This window comes from Notechis scutatus, chromosome 2 (assembly GCF_049901735.1).
Source record: "Notechis scutatus isolate UNSWTSFEM ecotype Mainland chromosome 2, rNotScu1.2, whole genome shotgun sequence".
In the NCBI taxonomy this organism is placed as follows: Eukaryota; Metazoa; Chordata; class Lepidosauria; order Squamata; family Elapidae; genus Notechis; species Notechis scutatus.
Window position 1 is genome coordinate 151,203,008 of NC_142010.1, and position 26,443 is coordinate 151,229,450.

Sequence of the window (26,443 nt, forward strand, 5' to 3'; positions counted from 1 at the left end):
CGTCATTTACTTCTGGCAGTTAGGTGCTGATTAGAATAGAAACCTGCCAGTCTTTTTATTCAGTACAGCTAAGCCCAGCTTCATTATACTGATATTTTCATCCTTCCAGTTTGGCTGTATAAATTAGTCCTTGAAGATTCAAGAGAATTTTTTCTAGTAACTTTTCCTATACTTAGATATTTCAAAGCTCTTTGCACCTTCTCTCTGTTCTATTCTACTTTCATGTCCTCTGCAACTGGCAAGCAGGAACATGCCTTGCATTTCTCCCTTGTTTCAATATAACCTTGGCAAGAATGTTGGGAGCCACCTGCAATCCCAGGATGTGAATCCAGGTTTGTTTGGCAATAAGCTACAGAACACAGCAGTCCTGCCGAACCTGATGCCTTCTGAAGATGTTGGATTATGGTGTTATCATTTCCAGCCAGCATGCTGGCTGGGAATGATGGTAGTAGTAATTCAGAACATCTGGAATACTTTAGGATGAAAAAAAAGTCAGAAAGAGGGAACCCTATTTCCTTTCAGACAGTTAAGATTGCAGAAAGAACACATACAACCAGCCTGCCTTCACAATAATAGATCTATACAGTATATTGCATGGGTTAGAAAGAGGGCTGAGAAAATATCTACAGATCCCTAACATCCTGGACATAAACTCTTTCAGCCCTTCCCTTGGGGTGGCTCTACAGGGCACCGCATGCCAAAACAAGTAGACACAGGGACAGTTTTTCCCCTCACGCCATCTGTCTGCTGAATGCCTAATTCTCACAGTGCTGCCTATATACAGTAGTATGGCTGTAATATTACCACTTCTTATCTTCTTTATCCTGCCCTCTCACTGGTGTGATGATGATGATGATTCTGTTGCTTTGCTTGTACACCTAGAGCTACTGCCCTGGAGACTAATTCCTTGTGGTCTAATCACACTTGGACAATAAAGCTACTCTATTCTACTGCGTTCTGTTCTGTTCTGATATTAAACCATTCTAAAGTTCTCTACATCTTATCATGTAATACTGCCTGTAATGCACAAACCAATCACTGGGTTCATATATTGTGCTACACTATGCTATGGCTTTCCCAGAATGCTTTTACAAACTATCACAACACATTTAATGTATGCCTTGGAAGCACCAAATCTGGAATTTCATGGTGGTATTTCTGGACTCAGCTCTGCTTTTATTTATTTTTTTCATCTGTCCTTTCCACTTTTGGGGAATGTGATTCTTTAGCACTACACTCAAAGGGGGACTGCAACTCTCAGATCATAAGATGTTGCTGCCCCATTGCATGGTTTGGCACTACATTCCAGGTAAAGAACATGACTGAATCAGTCCTCTGCTAACCATACTCCTCCACCACCTGTCAGAACTCTCTTGTCTTTCACTACTGCAGGGAACAGGCGGGGATGGGGGGGTGGGGGGTGGAATCAGGATGTGGTGTATGCCTGAAGCCCTCTGGTCAGCTTTTGCAGTTCTGTGCCTATCTGCTGTAATATGACCAGACAGGGATCCCAACCAGTGTGATGAATAAGAAGTTAAGGTCCCCTTGACTGAAGGGAATAAATAACCTTAATTTCCCTTATGTGGGACAGCTCTGAAGGGAGTCTTCCCAAACCTTCTGGCTCATGGAACTACAACTCTGAGAAGTTTCAGCCAACATGAGCTGCACAATGACCTTTGGAGAAGACATCATAAAAAGCACATTCTCCGACATTACAAATTCTTTCATTCTTACACAGATGTCCTCTTGGGCAGTTTTTTCAACCAGCCATTATATCCATACTTTTAATGCAGGCGTTGTATATATTCCTATGCCATGATCTTACTCCCCTAGAAACATGCCTATGCATATCACTTCACAAATGATTGTGGCTGACTTATTCTTTTTCTCTTTGTGTAAGTAGGACAACCACATCTAGACTATCAGTGTTGGGATATCACTAGAGGACAAAAAGGAAATACAGAAAACCTGATTCTTTGATGCCCTCTTGTGGTCATCCAAATGTTTGTTAGCCCAAATCTGGTACTGTACAATAGTCCAAGACAGGATCAAAATAAAACAAAATGCCAGGTATGTTTTCTTGTTGATGGTGAAGAGAAGCTGGCATATATCTTACAGACAAGCATTTTCCCAAGGAATAGAGGAGCCTTATTATTATTTCAGAGAATGTACTTCAGAGTTTAAAACTGTACTTCAATTGCCATCTATTTCTCTGTTCCTGCTCATCTGATTATAAGAACAGCTACCAGTATAATACACAGAGATTAAGCAGCTGGAGGTTTTGCTGGAACAAAGATAAAATTGTATGGAAAAGTCTGCCTGTATAATGTAAGTGTCACAGGAGACTTTTAAAAGCACGTTAGAAAAGATAGCCCATCAGTTGCCAAGAAACAGATGGATAAGGCAAGAGGAAGCTTGACAAAACCCACATCAAAGGACTACATCAGTCTTTCTCAATAGATGAATTCCACTGAGACTTCTATAATCTCGACTGTCAATGTTTTTTTAAAAAATAACAATAATTACAAACTGACAAACTAGTGTTTGTTTTGCTTCTGCCACAGACAATTAGTCAAACTGGCTGCAGTCTAATGCTGAAATCAAATAATCTTAAATAGACACTTAATTCTGTGTTGGGTAACAATCCTTCGTCCTAGCTACAAGTTGAGGAGCAAAGGCTAAACAAAGGCAAGGCTCCAAGTTAGGGCTTTCCTGGATTCTAGGATTGAACAGACAGCTTTATTCAATGTAGTGAAATCTCCTTCCAATGAAACTTTGCACAGCCTTCACAAATGGGTGATGCTAAAATCTTCTTTAAGCCACATACTGCTTTTAGTTTGCAGTCCAAGGAGAGAAAGTTAAGCCAGGCAATTGTCAAACCTCTCCACCCTATTTGATTAGATTGGATGTTAAATACCAACAGGTAGAAGCCTCTATCAAGACCTGTTATCTATATTAAACAGCAAGAACTTGACACCTGGAAAAAATATATCCTCCCATCATCAAATAATATTAATATCTGCCAACAGGCAGTTGCCAAAGGAACTGTTATAGAACCTAATTATAACATTGACAATCATAGCATGCTAAAAGAAACCTACGTATGATCATGTTACATGCACTGTGTTTTCCTAAACTTTTGAGTATGTCAATATATGCAGCCTATTGAATATTGGTAATTTCTCAAATAATGTTTACTTAAAAAAAACCCAGATGGTTGGTTTAAAAAAAACTTGCTGTGATAGGGTAAAGGAAACAGATCAGGGAGAATGGCACTGCAAGCAAGCAAACGAAGGGTGGGGTGGAGGAAGAGCTGTTAGAGATGAGACCCAAGATAGAAGTCACTGCCAATCTCTCTTTTTTAGGGTGGCTTCTGAGCACTGGGAATTTGGACCTTTGAGCAGCAATGACACTTTTCAAAGCTTTCAGCCAAATTTAGTGAGGTTTCTAGGATGGAGAATATAGAATTGACAGCCAGATTCAAAGAAGCTCTGCTTTTGTGGAGATGCTTTAAATGAGGAATGTCTAAGCTTGGCAACTTTAAGACTCCTTAGAATTCCACAGACAGCATGGCTGGTTGGGGAATTCTGGTAGCTGAAGCCCACAAATCTTACAGTTGCCAAGGTTGGACACTCCTGCTTTTAATAGAGTTCTCCCTTTCCCTAATCTGTCAAAATACAGGGAAAATCTTCAAGTAATCAAATTCTGACACCTCTGTTCCAAATATGATTGTCTTTTTCTTTATCTGAATCTGCTTACACTGAATGGATGGGAGGTCACCAAGTAATTTCAGGACTAGGATAGGTCAGTCTAGGCTGCAGAGTACAAAAAAAATCATACAAATGCAATAGTAAATTATTTCCATTTAGCTGCCAGTAAAATGAAGTTATTAGGAACTAAGGACCTCATCTCAAAGGACCTTTTATCTTGTTACCTTGTATTGGCCATTGTTTGAAACAGGAATAAACATGAATTTAAATAGATAAGCAGAGGAAACTGCCAGGGCAGAAGGACCAGTTAACACTATGAGACTTTAAGCTACGAGAAGTTATAGATATAGAGGCTTCATTTGACAAGAGCCAGTAGAGAATTCTGTTGGCTGAACTTGGCAAGAAGGCCACCAAAATGCAATACAAACTGTGATAGGATGGAAAAGGGCCCAATTTGAATAGGTGTGAATGCACACAGAAACATAGCTTATCTTAATCAATTGATAAGGATTATGTGAGCCACATAGAAAAGCTTCATTTAGGGAGACTTTTATAAATGAAACCATAAAACTATAGCATCAGATGAGAAAGACAAATCAGAAATTCCAAAGACTCTTTCAGTCTGAGTCCTTAAGCTGTAGCTTGTTTAGTTAATGACTAAATCCAACTTTGTCAATAGCTAAGGTTTTTTTAAAAAGTCTAGTTTTCTTTCTCAGATTTCTCTCCCACACCCCAGCAGTGATCATAGGAAGATTCAGAAGTGCCTTACAGTATAAGGTCTGTTTTCCCAACATAACAACTCATAGGTTGCTTAATATTTGACTTATTTTTCTAAGCCACTGTATGACACAAGTCCAAGTCATGATTCAAACAGCATCCCAAGCCACAAACAAATATACTGTGCAAAAAAAACCCCAGCAATTTCACCACTAGTGATTGGCAGCAAATTCCTGAGTACATTTTCATTCAGCCCTACCTGGCAATGGCTGGTATCAAATACCTGGTATTAAAACAGAAAACACAGGCAATCAATTATCTTTTATATACAGGAGGATCTCCAAAGTTAACCTCAACAAGTTAACAAGTTTTGGTCAGTGGTGTGATTCAGTTTGAATGTGTGGAATTCAAACTATGTGGAAGCAGTGTAATTTTTCTTAGCAGAATTTCTGTCTTACTGTCTTCTGAAACTTGATAGAAATCAAAATGCTCCACAGGATTGCTTTCAAGACACACCCCAATTTATTCACAGAATTTACAGAAAGCAAAAGAAAAGATGCTGGAATGAAAGGGCCAAAAGGGTGAAAAGTAGAGAGAGTTAGCTGGTCAGGGGAAGGCTGGAGACATCTTGGCCAATGCACATCCCTTAAACTGGGGCAGCATCTGTGGAATTTCAGCTTGCCACTCTCTTAAATGCATAGATGTCCTGCCTGTGGGAAAAAAAGTTAGCAACATAAATCGCACATAAATCGTCACTCTCCCTTTTCTGAGGTTAAAAGCTGAGCAATACACAGCATTCAACCTGTTAGATGTTTCATCCACACGTGCAATTAACCTGTGCCTGAGAGGTGGGAACAGGATCGGGGATTGGGGAGGTCTCCTAAGGAAAGTAAATGCACCTACAAAACCTGGGACCTCGCAGCTAGAAGCTCTCCAAAAGGGATTCAGAGGAAGCCGCAAAAACCAGAGTTTTCGAACCGTGATCCTGCCAGTAACTCCACGCCCCGCCGCTTCTTTCCTACCCTCGGTTTGCCTTTTCACTAAGTGCCAGCCCGCCTTCCCGTCTCCGGCTGTCCTTAAAGGAGCCGCGGCTGTGTAAAAAAAAAACCCAACCCCGAGCCGTGCCCAGCTCGACAGCAGCCACACCTCGCCCACAGGCTTCCCCGCCCTCGCCCAGCTCCGCGAACGGGAGGCTGGTTTGCCGGAGTCGCAAGAGAAAGAGAGAGCGACTCGACGTTTGTCCCCCCCTTCGAAAGAGGGGCATCCCGCCGTTGCCATGGAGTCGTCCGGTTCCTCCAAGGGGTGCATGGACCAATTTACCAGCCTCATCCGCTCCCAAAGGGGCATGTTACTCTTCGCAGAAATAGTAAGAGGGGAAACGCAGAAGGGTGGGGAAGCGAGCCGCGAGGGGCAAGAAGGAGGGCAAACTCGACGGCCGGCCGCCCCTGAGTTGGGGGACTGAGTGGATTTTCGCTCCCCTCGGGGGGGAGGGCGGTGGCATTGCTTTGCCCTTAGCACGTGAAAATAGCAGTCGCACTTTTATACCGCTTCACGGTGCTTTACAGCCTTCTCTAAGCGGTTTAGAGTCGGCATATTGACACACACACACATACACAACCGCAACAACCTTACGCCCTAAAGCGTTTGGTCTTCCAGCCCCTTGTGAGAAACGGCGGGGCTTCTGCGGCAACCGAGGAGGAAGCGGTTAAAAACGGGGAAAGGAAATCTCCCGCACAGAAGCCACCCTCCAACCGCAGAAGAGCCGTTGCGTGTGGCCCCTTCAGCTTCGCCCGCCAATGTGGGAGGCGGGAAGTTTCTTCCAGGGATTCCAGAGAGAATCTCGTTTAAAATGCCCCATCCGGGCTGCCCAGGAGCGTTTGCGTTTTGCTTCCTTCTCCCACCCCTCACAAAAAAAACACGTTTTTTTTCCCACTAAGGTGGAAAAACCAAGCCGCAGCAGCTGGCCGGACGGGCCTTTTTTTGGGGAGGGGGGTCAGGAACCGCTCTTGGGGGAAGCTCCCGCCGCGCGGGGCAGGAGAACTGAGGGGGAAAGCGGTTGCTTTTCGGGCCGGTCTCCTCCCGCAGCCCCCGAAGTCCCCAAGCTCTGTCAAGTTTTGTTTACCGCGAGGGCGAAGTTGGGCCTTTGAAAACTCCGGAGAGCCGAGCGGGAAACGCCCTAGCGCGAGAGAAGGAAACTTTTTTTTTTTTTCTTTTTAAACCGAGGGAAAGAGTTACAAAGAGGGCGGTGCTGGAAAGGGAGCGGAGGAGGAAGGAGTTAAGCTATCCGGTTCAGTCTGCGGAGTCGGGAGGGGCGGGTGGGATATGGAATTAAGAGGGAAGGGGGAGCGCAACAGGCCGGAGCGAAGCCAAAAAAAAACAATAACCCGGGAACGGGCGTGGAGAGCGGTTTATCCCACTCACCGGCGCGCGCCTGTGGAGTTCCCCGCTTTTCGGACTCGGCCTTCCCTCCTCTCTCCCCCGCCACCCCGCTGTCGGTTAATCAATTCTACCCCCCCTCCCTCCGTCCGGTTTCCATTTGAGTTATGTGTGCAGGCGTCTCGTGGGATGCCTTCCATGCGATTTACCAGCAATCCGACGGGGCGGGCCCGGTTCCTTTCGAGCTGCGTTGGATTACACCTCCCTCCCCCTTCCCGCTCTTGCAAACGGCAATCCAGCACGTGTCGAAAAGCGTCCGGTTGGGGAAAGGAGGTGGGGCGGTGGTTGCGTTCGCACGACCGCCCCCCTCCTAGGCTCGCGGCGAGTGTTCGGAAAGGGGATATTGGCACGGTCCCGGTCAGCGCAGCGGGCAGTTGAAGGCGACCCTCCGGGCCTCTTAAAAACCTTAGGCCGGCCGGCTCCCCCCCAGTCAGGCTGTGCTCAGGGCCTTTGGGTGCGGCCGAGTCTGTCCCAATCCCCTCGCCTAATATTGCGCCATGTGTGCTCTCGGCTGAACGAGCATGACGTGAGTCACTGTGTACTGCCCTGCCTGGACACAGACAGGCGGGACCCTGTTGAGCTAAATTGGGCGGGAGAAGGCAGCGGCTCGTCGGTTTGGCTCGCCTGCCTGCCTGCTTGCCTACCCGGCCCTTTAAGGAAAAACCGAATTCCTGACTGAAGGCTTCATAGATCGCCACCCGCGATATGTGCTTAGGATTGTGGGCAGCTCTTCGGAGTTGTTGCCCTGCCGCTTGGCATGCTGGCAGAGCCGTCTGTGCGTGCGTATTTCCATAAGCCCACAACTTTTTCCACGCACCCAAAATTGGTCTTAGAAGTGGTACTGAATTTCTGCTTTTTATATAGGTGCTTAAAAACGCTTACTGGAGGAAGCAAAGTAGCTGGAGGTACCACCGAAAGTAATGTGATGCCTTTTCTGGAGTACTTCCTGTGATCTGCTTACCTTTTTGTTGCCTGGTTTAGATTCCAGATGGACTTTTCGTCTGCTTTGAATCTGTTCTAATGGGATGGATGCTGCTTAATTTTTGTTTACCTGAAGCCATTACATCTGGGTGACACTGAAGTAACCAATTACGTATTGCCTTTTGTCCATTGCCTGGTGAATTGCAGCTGAGAATTCCCAAACGTCCCCTGTTACCATCTGCTCAAGCGGACTCATCTGGAATAATGTTTTTCAAAATCCATAATATGATCTATATACATGTTTATGTGTGACAGGAGAGGAACTTGCATGTGTATAAGCTCATGAAAACCCCAGCATCTTCCAAATACCATACAGAGATAAAAACGTAAGATTTATGGGCATGGTTTACTCAAGCCATTGACTCAGTAAAGTGGTTTGTTCAATGTTTGCGTATAGCCGTTGTGGTTTGCAGCAGCTAAATGTGTACAACATTACTACGAGCCATTGTGGTGCATGGCTTAGAAGAGTGAACCTATTTAGGGTGATGTGAAAACCCATCTATTTTTTGCTTGCAGCTACAGGAATGTAGGATATCAAATTGGTGGTTCTACAGTACACTATTATTATTACAATATATGTAGCCATCCACCTATCTAAGAACTCTGCACAATAAGCAAACAAAAACAATTACATAAAAACAAAGAGCATCTAAAACTGAATCAATGTTCAATAGAACCAAAAACTAGACACACACGCTAGAGCCCCAAACTAACACCTTCCCCACTGCCTGGGAGAATTTAGGCAACTGTATGATTTCATAGTATAAGTTGTGATCCTGTATGTTTGGTAGATGATGTGATTTGAAAGGAATGAGAAGGAATGTGGAAAACAAGCACGTTTTTCCTTCAGGGAATGTTAAATTGGTTATTCTTTACCCAAAGGAGGAGGTGGAGAAAAATGGTATTTCAACTCAGCTGACTCAGTGAAAAGAGGACATTTGCTGTTTGTTTTCTTTTACTGTACAGAATGGAAAAAGAGCTAACTGCTCTTATTTGGCAAGAGAACCAACTTGTAGTTCATAAGATTCAAAAAAGAAATGGCAATATGAATGTGTGAAATGGTACATGTGTTAACATTTGTTTTTGTCTAGAATCTCTTGAATATGTTTGTGCAATGGTCTCATATACCTGGTTCATGTATGACACATGAATCAAGTCTATAAGAGACCTGGCAAAATCCATTATTGTTTGACTATGGTTTATTGAATAAATCACAGTTTGGTTTACTTAGCATGCTAAACCATAACTGTAGTTAACAAATTTCAATATCTATATTCATATAGCGTACTAAGTCAAAGTCCAATCAAACAAATAATGGTACTGTCATACGTGAAACAGCTCATATTTTCTTAAGTGAAGTTTGGTCATAATTGGAAAATTGTACGTACAATTCTACTTGCAATATCCCAGCAACCACAAATCTTACTGAGATGTAAGGTATAAATTAAGACCAGACTGAAATTTTGAGGGTAACAAAATATGATTCGGCATGTTTATCAATAAACAACTGACTAAAATTTCAATATATAAATATTATTTGCATCCATGCTCAGAGTGTGAATCATTATGCAATTAAAAAAAGAACCAACATGAGGAAGGGAATTGACAGGTTGGGGTGGGGACAAAATTGTGCACTAGGGCAGAAAAAAAGATGATAAATCAGAAGGGGGTTGCTTGGAGCATTCCAAAGTGTATCATTCTATTGCCAATCCTTGATAAATTATCTAAATCATTATACAGATGAGAGAGGATTCTGAAGCCTTCAAGATGTTGCTGAATTCTAATTTCCAGTAATATCAACAGCCATATGGTGTGATGTGCTGAAAATTGGTGGACATCTCAACATCTGGTAGACTGGTGCTTCCCTACCCCTCCAGATACTCAATGTGCAAGATTGTATATTCATACTTGTGTGCTCCATCCCTGTCGTTTCTTTAAAGGACATGTGCGCACCCAGCTAAACTTCCTTTGCCTCCCCTAACAGGACCAGACAAGGTGCCTCTTTCCACAGTGGACTTAGTGTTTGATCTGCCTCATCTGTCAGAACAGTTGGTTTGGGTTGTCTGTCAGCCTCGTAGCCTTCATTACATTCATTAATAATTAACTGAAGCAATGATTTCCGGATGAGAGAAAGAAGTATCAAGCAGGAATCTGGGTCTTAATCCAATTAATTTTATTTTGACCAAAGCCATCAATTTATAACTATTGAAAAATAGAGCTTCCTGAAAACTACTGAAAAGTGTGCATTTCTCTTTTTTCCAGGGGTTCAGAGCACCTATTACGTGTGCTTCCCTCCATTGCTTAAAGCAGAATCCACTGGCTGGGTTCCTACTTTAATGCTTATGTTTGCTTTTGGTTTAACTTAATGTAGCAAACCAGGTACTCTAGTTTATAAACCAGGCTTTATGGCTTAAAAGGTAATGTTTCTTTTCAGTCATATTTGGCTCTTGATGATACAACTGACTCATATATGCAGTTTTCTTGGCCATCAATCATTGCTAAAGCAAACTAAGGCCTAGCACCATGATGGTAAACATATGGCATGCATGCCGGAAGTGGCATGCAAAACCATTATTGCTGGCACGCGAGCCCTTGCCCACAGCAGGTCTACTGTGCATGCGCGCACGCCATCCGTCTGACAGCTGATTGTCAGGTATCTGGCATGCATGCACGGGGGGCAGGGGTTTGCGGGAAATGTGCACACATGTGCAGAGACGCACAGCGCATGGGGGGATATGTGCAGAGATGCATGGTGCATGCACAGGGGGTCGCATGTGCGAGGGATGGGGGGCGTGTGCATTGCCTTTTGGGTGCTGGCGCACGAGTGCAATTTTTGCATGGGAGCCCAAAAAGGTTAGTCATCATTGACCTAGCATGATTTATGAATGAAGTTGTAGCTAGAATGCTTGTCTTAGCCTTACAATTAAGTTTATGAAGTAAATTAGGCTGAGAGATTGAGATTACTAAAACTTTTTGCTTGATGCAGATATAAACCTATCTTCTGCAAGTCTGCCCAGTTTACAGTGGTTCTATGTTTGAGAAAATTAATAAAGAAATGCACAAATATCACCAGACTGATTTTTATTCTTAAAGAATGGGGTGTTTCTATATGCCTGCAGGGCTGGGTGTTTTTGCAGTTTGGGAATGACAGATGTTTTTTCTGGAACTGGGAATAGCAGGTTTTGACAAGACCTAGAAAAGAAAAAGGGGGAAGGCTTTTTTCCCCTTACCACACCCTATCATTCCATGAGCTCTTGTATTGTGCAGTTCAAGGTGTACAAATCAAGATAATCAAGGTTTTTTTAGTCATTTCGTTCATGTGGGATGAGCAAAGCAACAGCTTTCAGTTCCTAAATGATTCTGTAAAATCATTCTCACTCCCAAATACACAAATAAATTCATATGTAAATGCATTTATTTGCAATTCAAATCTGAAATAAAAATAGTTTCCTAAATCATACATATGTATGGTATAGAAGTATATTGAAGTAAGTGAAGGTTAGAAAAACTCCAAACAAGAACAGTATAATAAAGAGAGGCTGTACATAAACCACAGAAATTTCTTTAAGTTGGTGGGAGATTTGCAGAGTGGAAAAAATGAAATCAAAATTTCCCGGATCTATCATCTATCACGTTCACTTTTTACGCATTACCTAATGTCAGATAAAATGTATTCTAATAATGATACTCTTGTGAGGGGGTATAAAATTCAAATACCAGCAATGCTCAGTTTTTAGAAGTTGGATCTGACAAAACCAAAACTCATCAGCATTTTCATATTTACTTTTGCTATGTGTGTTGAGTGAACCCAATTATGTTTTTTTAAAAAGAAGAAAAGAATAGTAAAATGTGAAAGAAACAGAAAAAGCTTCTAGTTTGCCAAACCAGTTACCACTATATATTTAAAATCCAGACGGATTTAAAATGTCTATGGCTAAACCTTTTAAATACTTTAAAAAAAATCTCTAACTTGCTGGCTGTAAACTCTTCCTTTTTCTTTTTACAGATTTAAAGATCCTTTATTTTAACTAGTGAATGTTCCTAGTCACATAGAGTTACATATTTTGCATCAGTTTGCAAAACATGTAACTATGTTATTTATTTTTATTAATTTAGTTTAGTTTGTCAAGCATGTATGAGAAAACAAGTATGAACATAACATATAAACATAGAAGTATAAACAGATAAAAGTCAATACATAATAAATGAGTACAAATAAATGGGAACAGTAGGACAGGGATGGTAGGCGCGCTGGTGTGCTGGTGTGCTGGTGTGCTTATGCACACCCTTACAGACTTCTTAGGAATGGAGTGAGGTCCACGGTAGACAGTTTAAGGTTAAAGTTTGGGGGTTTGAGAATGTAACAACAGAGTCAGGTCATGAGTTCCAGGTGTTGACCACTCTGTTGCTGAAGTCGTATTTTCTGCAATCGAGTTTGGAGCGGTTTACTTGTTTGCCCATGTGTTATTGTGGTTGAAGCTGAAGTAGTCATTGACAGGTAGGATGTTGTAGCAGACAATTTTGTGCACTAAGCTTATTTCTTTTGTTACATTTGGCTCAGTTTTCAGGACTCTAGGCTCTTGATTAGTTAGGCAACTATAATGGGTGGAAGTACACAAAGTGATGGTGCCTATGATACTATCTTTTCCCAGTGATATATTTCATTCATTCATTCATTCACAAGATTTACTGACCACACATCTTACCACAAAGTAACTCTGGGTGCTCACAGATATAAAAACTATACACATTAAAACATAAATACATTAAAACCAACCATTAAAATCTCTTTCCATTAACATCTTAAAATGAGGTTGTACCGTAAATCATTGCAATTGCACAGGAAGAGAGGAAATGACTCTTGTCGTCATTCTCTGATTTCTCTCTTGTCATTTTGGAATTCAGAAATGAATCGCTGGCCTCCTCTCTATCACCACACCTTGCAGCATTCAGTTGCAAGGAAATAACTGGGAAACCCCAATCTCCTGATTCCAGAGACAGCAGGAGAGAACCTTGGTTGCCTTTCCATAGATCAAAGGGGGAAGAATTTTACAAATTTCATAGCAGGCAATGAAGGCAGAAAATTAACTCAAAATAGAAGTTCACTTTGTTAGCTTTTCCATTGTAGTTTTTCAGATATTCCTCTTTATTTATAATGCGCATCTGAATATTGGTTTAGGTTTGGCAGTGGGTAAAGTAATGTGACTTGCTCTTGGCTTACCTTGAAGTAGCCTGGATTCTTGGTTTGTTTTTTTAAAATAACCAATTTGATTTGAAAGACAGTTTGATGAACAAGCAGCAGTGCTGAATGTTTCACTGACTGATTTTTACAGCATACACTGCTGTATGCCTGTCCAGATAGTTGGCAAACTAGTTTTCAGTGCAGGACAAACAAATGAACTAATTGATAAAATTCAGTTAAATTATACATTCACTACCTGGGTGGCTTATTTGTCTTTGACAATGATGTCATAAGATGTAGAATAGAGAGATTTATCTAACAGCTAATATTTTTTTTAGCAATTATGCTACCTACCCCAAACCGTCTACTCCATCTCCTCTGACTCCACCATTTTTTTTCTTTTTCTTTTTTTTATGCTTCTGGGTTACTTTTGCCAACTATATCCCTATCCTTTCTTTCCCACCTCCACAAGCTGTCTGAAATGAGTTCCTATTTCTTTAAAATTTTATTCTCAGCCTGACATACTTGGCAGCACATTCCTGGTTTGTTTAGTAGTTGCCCCAGTGATGATAGGACCCCTACATGCTTCTGCCTAACCTTTGGCCAGCATGCTGTGAAACAGATTGAGCTTTTCTCTTCAAGGCTCCCACTTGGCAGATTTAACCACTAAAACTTGGTTCTCAATTGCTGCAGCTGGCACAGGCCTGCAGTTACTTCCCGAATTGCTTTGGAACATTTGGGGAGGAGCCCTGTGTAGTACATACAGACAGAAACATGAATTAATTCAGTCTAAGGCATATTTATTTTTCTCCCTGATAAGTAGGTACAAATAAAACTAGAGAGGATTGACAATTTGCTTTTCTAAAAAATTAAAAGCAGATTCATATCAAATGGTAGAAAGACAAAATAATATCTCCCGTGTGTGTGTGTGCGCGCGTGTGCAGGTACATGTCTGCACATCCGCTCTTGAACCTTGATTCCAGGTGACTACCTGGACAAGTCCTTGCAGTCTTTTTGGCAAGATTTCAGAAGTGATTTGCCCTTGCCAGGGGTAAGAAAGAGGGACTGGCCCAAGATTACCCAGCTGGCTTCATGCCTAAGGCGGAATTCAACAGTCTCCCAATTTTTAGCCAGCTGCTTTAACCACTATGCAAAACTGGCCCATCCTGGAAACTCTAGGCATCCCTAAAACAGAAATAGGTAACTTATAGCCCAGTAGATATAATTTAACTTCAACTCCAAGTTATGTGAGCTGGAACTGCTGGGAATTGGTTAGACAGTATCTGGTGGATCAATGCTATCTATCTTTGCACTATATTCATGAATGCAGAAATTCTTGCTCCAGGAGTGCAAACAGCCTTTGAGCATCCTTCCAAATATGCTAAATTCTAACTGTCATTGTAATAATACTATCTATCCTGCAGTTTGTCTAGAGGGCCAATTAGCAGATCTCCTCCGTGGGCACCATTAGCCTGCAGTACTGTATTCTAATCACTGTTAAGTGTTATGACATAAATCACCACACTCATTCCTGGCCTTTGGAAAGGCACCCAAAATAATAGCTAATTCAGTGATGACTGGGTGGCTGCTTAATATTTTATTTGAAAGTTTAGCTAAAGGTGGAAGCTATGGTTTGGGGAATATTAACATCTGATTTTAAGGTACGTAAGTATCTATTGCAATAGTTTGTATGCAACTATTCAAACTTTAGGCAGCTTACAATCTTAGGAGCATTACAACACTATTATATCATAAAACACATAGTATTTATTTATTAAATTTCGGTATCAACCAACTCACTATCACTTGCTGTCCTTTATTAAATATCTTCCTTTCCAAAAGTCCTATTAAAAATCATTCTGTTTTCGCTATTATTCTAAGAAATAAGAGAGCAAGAATCAATCCAACCTCAAAGTATAAGCTATTCTATAGTGAAGGGGTTGCCATTGAAAAGTACATCCCTCTGGGCAAATAAATAAAATCACAGTACTGTGTAACAAAGAAGTAAGTTACTGCGTGCATGGGAAGTAACTATATTAAATGTCTTATTTAACAATGTATATAATTTGAATAAAACCAAATATACAAACTCCTTGCTCATCTCTTTATTCTGACTTCATTTATTTCTTGGAGAGCAGCCTCTTGCCATGACACTCCAAGGCCAATTTGATCTTTGCACACTTGCTTCTGTATTTGCACTGGCAAAGAGGTGCATTAAATTGCAGTACTCTACTAGGCTGTATCAAAAGCGAAGGTATGCATTAATTATAAGAGGGGGAAACAGTATCTATATCTGGACTGTATTTTACTGACTAAATAAACTTTATTTCATACTACACAATGCAGTTAATGTCATTTCAGGAAATGTTTCTGGTCACTCTTCCCCTTGCCAAATATATAAATTGTGTATATATGTAGGTACACACACACACAAACACACATGCAATACTATGCAAAAGTCTTAGTCAACTATTAGATTTGCTATTTTAGCAAAGTTTTAAGGGCCACCCATAATTATTTTTCAGTATTTAATGTCACATCTTGAATATCTAGTTTGTTGATTTCTTTTTCAGAGGGACGTTGGCTGATGCAAAAGTATGATTTTATGCCTGTCAAATTCTGTGGTCTTTGGCATTGACTAGAACAATATGATTGAAAGTTGATCTTATTAGCAAGCTTCCAAGAAATCACATTCATACAAGATGTATAATGCTCAAGCATGTCTTGCACAAACCTGGTGTAATAGACTTTTTTGCACTGCAGTCATTTTGGCATGAACTACTGGTAGTAGGACACATAGGTGTTGGCAATGGCTGTTCTTAGGGTTCCATTCCATTTAGGTTTATGGGAGCCAGAGGGCTGCTATTGATCTAGTGTAAGGGGAGGGCATACTAAATAGTTGCCACTTTAGCCTATTGAAGCTGCTTTTTCTACTTTTGCTGTTTACTGCACACATATTTCCTGCATTTTCTGGTTGTATTATAATAAGGAGACTGAGACATAATTATATATAGTCATAATACTATTGCTACAACAACAAAACAATGGTGGCCCAACAATTATTTCCCTCCTTCCCTCCCTCCCTCCCTCTCCCTCCCCCCTCCTCCCTTCCTCCATGTGTGTATTGCCTTGAGGCTAAGCCTCAATTGAATTGTTAATTTTTTTTCTTAACATTTCCCTGTTAAAAGGTGGAGATTTTTTAATGTGTCTGATTATAGCTAAAACTCTTCAAATCAAGTTCAACTCATCAGAGCTTTTTTTCCATTTATATATGTAATTATTTTTCCAATAATACCTAAATTGTAACTTTCTAGGATGTTTTTTTCAATGTTCTAGTCCTGAAACATGTCTGCCATCCATGGTCAGCTCCCACTTAACTTTTTAAAGATCAGCCAGGTTTCATACTTCGCTGCACTCTTTTCTTTCAGTATTTCTCCTCCCCCATTCTGGTCTTTGATAAGTATTTCTACTCTCCTAGATTGCATGTATCATCATCCTTATCTGCTATGCGGCATCCTGGTCATATGCCTACACAGGTTTGGCGATCTTCATGCTGATTTACTGCATCGTCCTGTTTATCATCTTCATGTTATCATTACACCTCCAATTGACTTTCATCCACTGGGGATGGACGGTAGGTTTTGGTTCTGTGGTAAGCCCTGAGGTGGGGTGAGGGATTCTTATATATCTTTCTCTCTCAATATTATTTCTTTAACAATATATCTAGCACCCATCCCTTCATCCATACAGATTCTGTGCAACATTATTAAAATAATAACACTCAACCATGATGGTTTCCCAAAGCAAGCTATGGAGCAACCTCTTTAAAAAAGCAAGAAGGAATGGTGCCATTTATCCTGTTGGAGCAAGGTGATCCATAATGTGGGTCTACCCTCAGGAAGGTCCATATCCCATGAACCTTGAGGTCAAAGGACCCTCCATAGTCCTTCCCTGGATATCTCAATCACATGGACAGATTACATTTTGCAAGGCATTATAACTGCTCAGAATATGTGAACGTCAATAAGAATGTCCACCTGTGAAGCAATATCCTGGCATTTGTGTAAAGTGGTCATAGGGAAGCATTTTTGCATTAATTTGCTTGTTATTGTCTTTTTTTTGCATAATTATTATGCTGCTGGGGGACTCTGGGAGTTGAAGTCCACAAGTCTTAAAGTTGCCAAGTCTGGACACCCCTGGTGTGTATGAAGATGAGAATCTCAAGGCAGTTATATTGAAGTTTTTGTACAACATTGTACAAATCCAGTTTAGGATATAAGATTACAATCTTACATCCACCTCTCTGCTCACGGGGCTATGCTACTATTTAAAAATGCATCACCCTAAGAACTTTTAATTAGTTTAAGTAACTGATATATACCATATCATTTTATAAACCAACAACCACTATTAATGTCCAAATAATATTTGAATATCAACAGTAATCATCAGCCCAATATAAATCATAAAATAAAAATTGCATTAATTTCTACCTGAGTAATGAAAGACTTTATGTTAAGAGGAATCCATGTTTCCGATGTAGTGCAAGTCTGTATATCTTTCAAACATGGTTTCCAAGGGGGATCTAATTCTGAGTAGGCACGTATAGTGGTTGGTTTTGTGTTCTGGCTAGATCTGTTCAAAGCCTAACTTAGACTCCACTCAAATTAATTTTTTTCTTGCTTCTCCAAAGACTTTTATCCGGGCTCTTATTGGAGCAGTGGCCTTTATCATCACCGCCATCATTGTCCTTGTTAGCCGCCCAGATGGACCAGGCATAGCTGGGGCGGTAAGTATCATATCTGCTGGTGGGGCAAATTTGTGGAGGGAGTGGAGAAAGGAAGCTGGAATGGTGACTTGGCAGGAATTTTGAAAATTCAAGAACATGCATCAAACAAGGCAAGGCTTGCTAATTCTGGGATCGCATTAGCTGTAGTGTGTGTGTGTGGGGGATACCTTTGGGGTATTCCTCCCAAAACTACATTTCCCAGAATTTGCTGCCATTGCCCATGCTGTCTGAGACTGCTGGGAATTGCAGTTCAGCATTTTATGAGCCTCACATATTTTCACTGCTTCTTTAACAAAAATAAGGCAATTAAAAAAGAACAGAATCCAGCAAGATATAGGAATCAGTTCACATCTTGCATTAAGATCAAACAATGAACGCAAAGGTTTATGCCAGTGTTACCAGTGAAACAGGCTATTACAGCTTCTTTTTTATTATATTGTTATTATTATGTCATACCGTGATACAGCACACTGTTTGAATCCTATCATGGCAGAAGGCCATATTTTGGCAAAATTAAAAGAGTAGTTACTTCAAGGGTGGGAGGGGGGAAGGTGGGATGACCTGTGCTCATAGCATTGAAATAAAAGGAGATTACAGGTAGCCCACAACTTACAACCACAACTGAGCCCAAAATTTCCACTGCCAAGTAAGTCAGTAGTTAAGTGAGTTGTTCCCCATTTTATGACCTTTTTGCACAATTGTTAAGCAAATCACTGCAGCTGTTAAATGAATTTGGCTTCCCCCACTGACTTTGCTTGATGGAAGCCAGCTGGGAAGGTTACAAATGGTGATCCCATGAGCCTGAGACGATGCAGCTGTCATACATACATGCCAGTTGCCAAATGCCCAAATTTTGATCATGTGACAATGGAAATGTGGCAATTGTGGCAAGGGTAAAAACAGTCAGAAATTACTTAAGTGCCATTGTACCTTTTAGCTGTCACTTAACAAAGGGTTGTAAGTTGAGGACTACTTGTATCTGACAAAATGTAGCTGCTACAATAATACCTTCTACCCACAGGTTGTTTCTGGCTCAAGATTTTATCATGCATTGCCTGCTTCACAATTTTATAGGAATAGAATGGAATAGGAATAGGAATAGGAACAGAACAGACCTGGAAGAGACCTTGGAGGTCTTCTAGTCCAACCCCCCTGCTCAAGCAGGAAAGCCTAAACCATTCCAGATAAATGGTTGTCCAATCTCTTCTTAAAAGCTTCCAGTGTTGGAACATTCATAACTTCTGGAGGCAAGTTGTTCCACTGATTAATTTATTATGTCAGGAAATTTAGGTTGCTTCTCCCCTTGATCAGTTTCCGCCCATTGCTTCTTGCCCTGTCCTCAGGGGCTTTGGAGAACAGCTTGCCTCCCTCTTTTTGTGGCAGCCCCTGAGATATTGGAAAGGCTGTTTTCATGTCAGGTCCAGATAACTTCATCTGTTGCATATATAATTCTCAATTGTTTTCTTATTGCTTAATTAACTCCCGATGTATTTAATTGGTAGCACTATGAGTTGCGCATCGAGAAAAACTTTCAGCCTATTATCGAGGGAATATTATTGGGGGTGGGGGGGTGGGGGGAGTCCTGAGTCCTCAAACTAAACTTGCATTGCTTTTCAATAGGTGGTTTCAATTCTGACTGGAATCCTCTTTGGCTACGATGCATACACCATCTTGCCTAGTATCAGGAATACTCATAGAGCAGCTAACACCGGTAGGTCTTCTGGGATGAAGGCAGTTGGGAAGGTGAACCTTTCTAGGTGGCTTCTAGATGTCTTTTCTTTCTTGCATGAATCAGATACTCAAAACAGTACTGGTATACCGATTTCCACTGTAGATTTCTGTATCCAGAACTAGGCGTACTACCACTTGTTGCTAAACCCAGTAGGGAAAATGGGATCCTCCCAAAGGATTTTCCCCGCCCTGGAATTGCCATACTTTTTCTTAAACTTAGAGAAAGCTGTAGAATATCTGCATGATTTATGATTACCCTGTTGCGTTCCAGTGCCCTTTGAGCAATGTGGATTGAGGGCTTCTGCTTCAACTCCAATGGTTTTAAGAATAGTAATGTACAGGTAGTCCTTGACTTACAACCATTCATTTAATGATCACTCAAATTTACAGTGACTGTTGCAGCATCCCCATTGTTCCGTGATCAAAAGTTGGGTGTTTGGCAGCAGGCATGTAATTGTAGTGGTTGCAGCCTCCTGGGTTCACAGGATTGCCGTTTGCAACCTTCCCAACTATTTTCCAAGCAGTCCATGGGAAAATTGGATTCACTTAATGACCATATCATTTACTTAACAACATTAGTGAGTCACTTAACAAGCATGGCAAAAAGGTCATAAAATTGAACACAACTCACTTAACAATTTGCCTTGCTTAGCAATGGAAATTCTCATCACAGTTGAGGTCACAAATCAAGGACTACCTGTAATTTCTGCAAATGTAGATATCTAGTGTTATTCTTCTTTTAAAGAATTATACAACGGGAACAACGGAATTCAGCATGCGTTCAGTATACAACCTTAGGATAGCCATCATGTCTATTTGCTAATTATTTATGCCACTCCCGTCACTGCAAATGTTAATAATAACTTCATTATTTAAGTTAAAAAAACAGGTAATGTAATGAAGAAAAAGTAAATCAAAAGGTAAATCATAACCATATAATTACTGATGTTCATTCTCATCCCAACATGTGCGGTGCCACCTCCTTAGTGGGTTAACATCTCATATAATCCTTGTTGGCCCTCCAGAAGACTCAAGTCTTTAGTGCCAGGACGCTAATAGGAATAGGGCTGGTCTTCTTTCTGGAAGTAGGCTCTTCCCAGACGGATGGGGCTATCACCAAGGATTCCCCCTTGGGATCCGAAATCATAACACTTCCTCAAATCAGGATCCATTCAAGCCTTGCCTGCTGGATCTTATCCTATACTCCCATGCAGTTGGTAGTCTTGAACGTAGGTTGAATATAAGAATATGTCTTAAGCGGTGAAGGACTTTGAATGTAGACAATCATCCCCTTAAATTATACTTGGAACCTGACTGGTATGTTCCCATAGAAGTAGAAAGTATGACCTGGGTGAACAAGGTTTTTATTCGCAGGCTGCTGCATACTGGACCAATTGCAATTCCAAGTGGTCTTCAAGAGTAGCCTCATGTAGACCAAACTGTAATAATCCAAATGGGAACTGATGGGTATGACTGTCAGCAAAATGTCTTGCTGCCAAAATTGCCTGCAATTGATGTGTAAGATGCACAAAGGCTCTCCTAGACATGACTTCCATCCCCTCTTTGAGCATGACCCATGAGTCCAAGGAGACCCTCAAGTTGCAAACTGGTTCTACATGGGGTAGCGTAGCCCTATTCAGTGCTAAAAATGGACACCTGCTGAAACCCCCTGCTTCTGAATCAACAGCCATTCTATTTTGCTAGGGTTAAGTCTGAGTCTGTTTCTCCCCTCGTGGAAGCAGAACTCCAAATATATCTCCTGTTTAGCCCAGGAAGAAGGAGGTACACAAGTGGCTATCATTAACGTATCGATGATGCTTCCACTCAATGAAGTGGGCGGTCTCCGCCAGCAATTTTATGTAGTAAATACTATGGGAGAGAGGATTAAGCACTGCAGTGCTCTACAAAACAAAGCCCACACTCTGCACCATCAAATGGAATCACCCATTCAGGAAAGAAGAAAACAGGATATAGTTAATCCAGAAAGATATCATAAGTGAGGATATCGAAGGCAGCTGGGAGATCCAGCAGGGCCAAGAAAATTACTTTCTCACTATGGCAGTCCTTCCACAGATCACCAGCCACTCCCAATGCCAGTGCTCTCCAGCCAAAATCCCAAATGAGAAGAATCCAGGGAAGCCATTTCATTTTAAATTACCGGCATTAAATTTTTATTTTTAATAGATCTTTTAATGCTAGTGCATTTTAATGCAAGGTATTGTTAATATAGATTCACTTAAAAATATTCCCTGATACTCAAATGCAATTCAATTTATAGCTTAACAGCTGAAGAATATGAATGTTATATTTTTTTTAATTATAATTGCTTGATTTTTTTTGTTTTTTGTTTTATTTTCTGTATTTTAAGTCACCTAGACTCTAGAACCAAGCTTATCTGTGGTAGGAAAGAAATATAGTAATGCATCCTGAGATTTTTAGTGTCAGCCTGCCTGACAGCGTTTCTATTTTTATTTATTTATTTATTTTATTTTATTTGTCAATCGCTTACAAGATAATAGATATAAGTATAAACATGAATAAAAATACAGGAAATAGGTACGAATAAATGGGGACAATAGGACAGGGACAGTAGGCACGATGGTGCACTTATGCACGCCCCTTACAGACCTCTTAGGAATGCAGTGAGGTCAATAGTGGTTAGTTTGAGGTGGGGGTTAGAGGATGTAACAACAGAGTCAGGTAGTGCATTCCAGGCATTGACCACTCTGTGCTGAAGTTGTACTTTCTGCAATCAAGTTTGCCTTCCTTGATTTTTTAATGAGACAATATAATTTTATTGCCATTATTTTTTTTAATTTGTAGAACTAAAAAACAAAAACAAAACACATGGATGCATATAAAACAGAACTTTTAAAAACTCAGATAAAACAAACTAATAAAAATGAAGACTAAAAGTTAAATCAAAATGAAATCAAATACAGCAATCAGGTACAATACTAAGTACATCAATGGAAAAATTACTACTGCTCAGTTCTTAAACAATGAACAAACCCCGAACTGCATAGAATCCCGTTATCCGGTCTTCCGGTCAAAGAGAGAGCCCATTCAAAGGCTGAGATGAGTCATTTCATCAATCCAGCCCTTGCCATCTGTATTCAAGTGTCTTTTCAGGGACGTATAATAATCTTCGTGGCCCCATCTCTGGGCCTTACGGTAGCACATATTGTTTATATTGTATGTATTTCTAAAATGTATATCTTGTACTTTCAGTGCTTTCCTGACAATTGCAAAGCAGGGAGCAATGTTACAGCTTCTTATTTATTCCTAGGGATGGGATGGTGATGAATAGCAATAAATAGCTTCTAGTTGGAATTAGAATAGTTGGACAGCAATTCTCATCCTTTCTAGCAAGTACAAGCAAGTTACAAGAATAACTTTGTTTAATATCTGTCTGTCCTTTGTCTGCTTCTTACAGAGCCTCCAGAAGGGATTTGAAGACACTATCCCTCTTTCACCTCAAGACAAAACACCACACTGGACCCATCTCCTATTGCCTTCTATGGGATCTGTCCCCGAGAGACCACCTCCCCGCATCAATTTGGCAGCACCACAGCCTCTTTTTCTTCGGGTGCCCAGTAGGACTTATTGTCGTCCGAATTGGCAGGTCCTTTCCTCTTGTCTCCACTTTATGAAACTGTTCCAGCAATGGAAAAGAAAGCCGATTCTGGAATCCCCCAGAGAAATTGCAGAGCCCCAGTAAGATGGATTTCATAGGTTTGTGACTATTAACTGCATCAGATTGAGAGTAATTCCATTTACACTCTGGTTGAGATGCAAAGAAAATAAGCCTTTACGTTTGTTTAGTCCTATTAGTAGAAAATGACACCAAAGTGCAAAGGGTCCCAACTGACCTTCTCTTGGGGGCCTCTGTTTGCCCTGCAGACTCCAGGTGCTTTTTGCATCCAGAGTTTCTAGATAAGAAGCCATTGCTTTGAAGTCTAGCAAATAGGATTTTTTTCAAACATTTGTAACTTTTGAAGTGTTTGAGTTCCACCCAGTAGTGGGATTCAAATTTCTTTACTACCGGTTCTGTGGGCGTGGCTTGGTGGGCGCGGCAAGGGAAGGATACTGTAAAATCTCCAGTCAGAGGTGGGATTTGCCGCTTTTCCGAGCTACTCAAAATTTCCACTACCGGTTCTCCAGAACTGGTCAGAACCTGCTGAATACCACCTCTGGTTCCACCCCATGAAAAAATGTTTGAAATTTCACTAAGCCATCTTAAATACCCATTTTTGATAAATGATTATTTTTAAATGAAGCAAGCACTTAAAAGGCATCCTACATTGGATAACTTTTTCTACACCATTTATTTTCTCCCCTAATCTTATCTCTCTTAGGGAGAACCTCAATCTTTCAAACAGGCACTAGGTAACGGAGTAGGGTTATGTGTATGTTCAGTCATTGTGAGCAAATAAAAAAAGTGAGTTTGGGTAGTCAATGAGCTACTGAAACCTTCCAGACTAAGAAAACGTTTCTGAATTAGACTTCCAGGATTCAGAGGTAAGACTCTAGTGCCAAGCAGAGTTCTGCCCTATTTTGTAGATTTTTCTTTAAATACAAATAGTAAACATAGCAAATTTTTATATAAAATATGCAAATTCATATACTTGATGATGATGTTATCCATTCAGTCATGTCCAAATCATGGCAATTCTGTGGGCCAGGTCTCCCCACATCTTCTGTTCTTGCACTATTTCTCTGAATTTTTTTCTATGCTGTGGCTGGTGTCAGCTTTGATTGATGTCCAGCCACCGTGTTCTTCGGGCGGCCTGGTTTCCTTTCACCACTTAACTTGCCCAAGCATAATTGCTTTCTCCAGTGAATTATCCCCCACACAACATGGGCAAAATAAGTGACAGAGAGTTTTGTGATTTTGCCTTCCAGTGACATGTCTGGGTTATGCACTCATATACGTACTTGTTAACAGGCCTTTTTTTTCCCCAAAGAAGAGAATTGGCTTACCTTGGTGCTGATTTTTGGGTATTTTTTAATAATTATTTTGGTGTCATGCAGAATACAGCCTTGGCTAGGACCTCAGTGGTCTATTTGGAGACACATAAGCAGCTTGATTTTCTTCTGGGGAATGTATATCATTGCCTTAAGCTTAACACACTTTGTCTGCATTGGCGGGAAAGATAGAAGAGAAAGGAGAATGTCTACTGCATCTCTCATCCAATTCTCTGCTGTTGGACCTAGGGCAGCTTGGCTTTATTTTGTACTTGCTGGAGAAATAAAATAGTTTAAAATGCAAATAAAGTATATCTGATTTGGTATGAAGTCTGTTTACTTGATGTCCACTACCATATTTTTTTCGTGCAATCTTGGCTGTAGATAATTGTTGGTATAACTAAAGGGATCTGTGAAACTTCTCCACCTAGGAAAAGGAGTCTGGCTTAATGCTTGTCCGTATAAGGTCTAAATTATGGCACGTTTCTCTGACTTTTTCTTGCCTTACATTTAAATAGAAGTGATTTGGCTGTCAATGTACACAAAGCAAGTGCTGCATCCACAAAATCACCAAGAATTTGATCAGATAAAGCCCTTCAGTCAGCAACTAAATAATACAAACATACCATCAGAAGGAAGCTACTTTACATCTTTAGAGTAGTTGCTGTTATCTCCATGTTTTGGGAATTCTACCAAATAAGTGGCATCTCAAAAATCACAATGTTTGTTTATTTAAAATGAAGTTTTTACTAATTACATCGACCCTGATTAATTCAAATCTGTGCAGATTCTGCTACCCAATCTTCCCAAAACCAGGTTCTGTTTTTCACCAAAGGTGGATTTGGCAGACTTGGTAGAAGAGTCAAATCCAAAATGTTTTATTTCTGAATAGAAAACTATAGGTTTTTTTTTTAGGGAGAGGATAACTCATAGCATATATTTCTATTTTAGTGATGGATGAGATCTTAGTAACCAGAGTTGTTTGTTTTTGCCTAAATTACAATGAAATAATATATCCTACTCCCAATTTGTCTAAGATGGGACATGAAAATGAACATAATACTAAGTTGTGTTTCTGCGTGTGCAACCTTTAGTCCGCAAATTCCCTTTTTGGCCGACCTCCCCAAGCCCAATCTGATCATGACAGATGAAAATGGATTTATTTTTCTGCTGTGTTGACACCTGAATCAAATTAAACCTACAGTGTATGCCCTAAATTAGGTGTACTGAGTTAAAAAAAAAATCCATTAAAAAAATATTTCCAATGCAGTCTTGGTTGCCAAAATGTCGCCAATCCCTACTATATAAGCCAGGGATAATCAACCAGGTACGCTACTGATTTCCAAACGATAGGTTCCATAATCTTATCTATTCATCTGGTTTATATACATATACATCCAAAATATTTTGTCCATTTCCACTAGAGGGTGCTGTAATAAGAAAATCACCCCCCTTTGCACACCGCACTGTGACACCTTATATTATCTTTTCTAATTTCCTTATGAATATCCAGCACACTGTAATGATCCACTGCAATACAAAAAAGCGTTTTTTTCATGAAGTTTATTTCAATTTCATTTAAATTAAAAATCTTAATTAGAAAAAAAAAATGATTTTTTTTTTTTTTAAAAACTGCAAACTTTAGAAATGCACACAGTGCAGAGAGACTAGTCTTGGGGGGGGCAAGGGGGGGGAATCACAGATCCAGTTTGATTAGGAAGATACATTGAGGGGTTTACCCCATAGAAGACATCTTCTGCCCATGTTCCACTTCTAGCGCGGAAAGCTGGGGAACAGTCTAGCCCAGGGGTGTCCAACCTTGGCAACTTTAAGACTTGTGGACTTCAACTCCCAGAGTTCCTCAGCCAGCAAAGCTGGCTGAGGAACTCTGGGAGTTGAAGTCCACAAGTCTTAAAGTTGCCAAGGTTG

The 26,443-nt window shown here is 40.6% G+C and overlaps 1 protein-coding gene and 1 long non-coding RNA gene across 2 annotated transcripts; one reads left to right on the forward strand and one right to left on the reverse strand.

The window, feature by feature from the left end:
• Positions 1 to 4,926: 4,926 nt before the first annotated feature.
• Positions 4,927 to 6,644, reverse strand: LOC148132335 (uncharacterized). The gene is made up of 2 exons (XR_015747852.1): positions 6,550 to 6,644; positions 4,927 to 5,137 (listed from the first exon to the last, which is right to left on the reverse strand). It is a non-coding gene; the product is annotated as an uncharacterized LOC148132335 (long non-coding RNA).
• On the forward strand, positions 5,593 to 24,838 carry PLP2 (proteolipid protein 2). Its single transcript, XM_026676297.2, has 5 exons — positions 5,593 to 5,793; positions 16,505 to 16,660; positions 17,720 to 17,815; positions 19,436 to 19,526; positions 22,983 to 24,838. The coding sequence occupies exons 1-5, from the start codon at positions 5,704 to 5,706 to the stop codon at positions 23,000 to 23,002; spliced, it is 453 nt and encodes a 150-aa protein (XP_026532082.1). The 5' UTR covers positions 5,593 to 5,703; the 3' UTR covers positions 23,003 to 24,838.
• Positions 24,839 to 26,443: the final 1,605 nt, after the last annotated feature.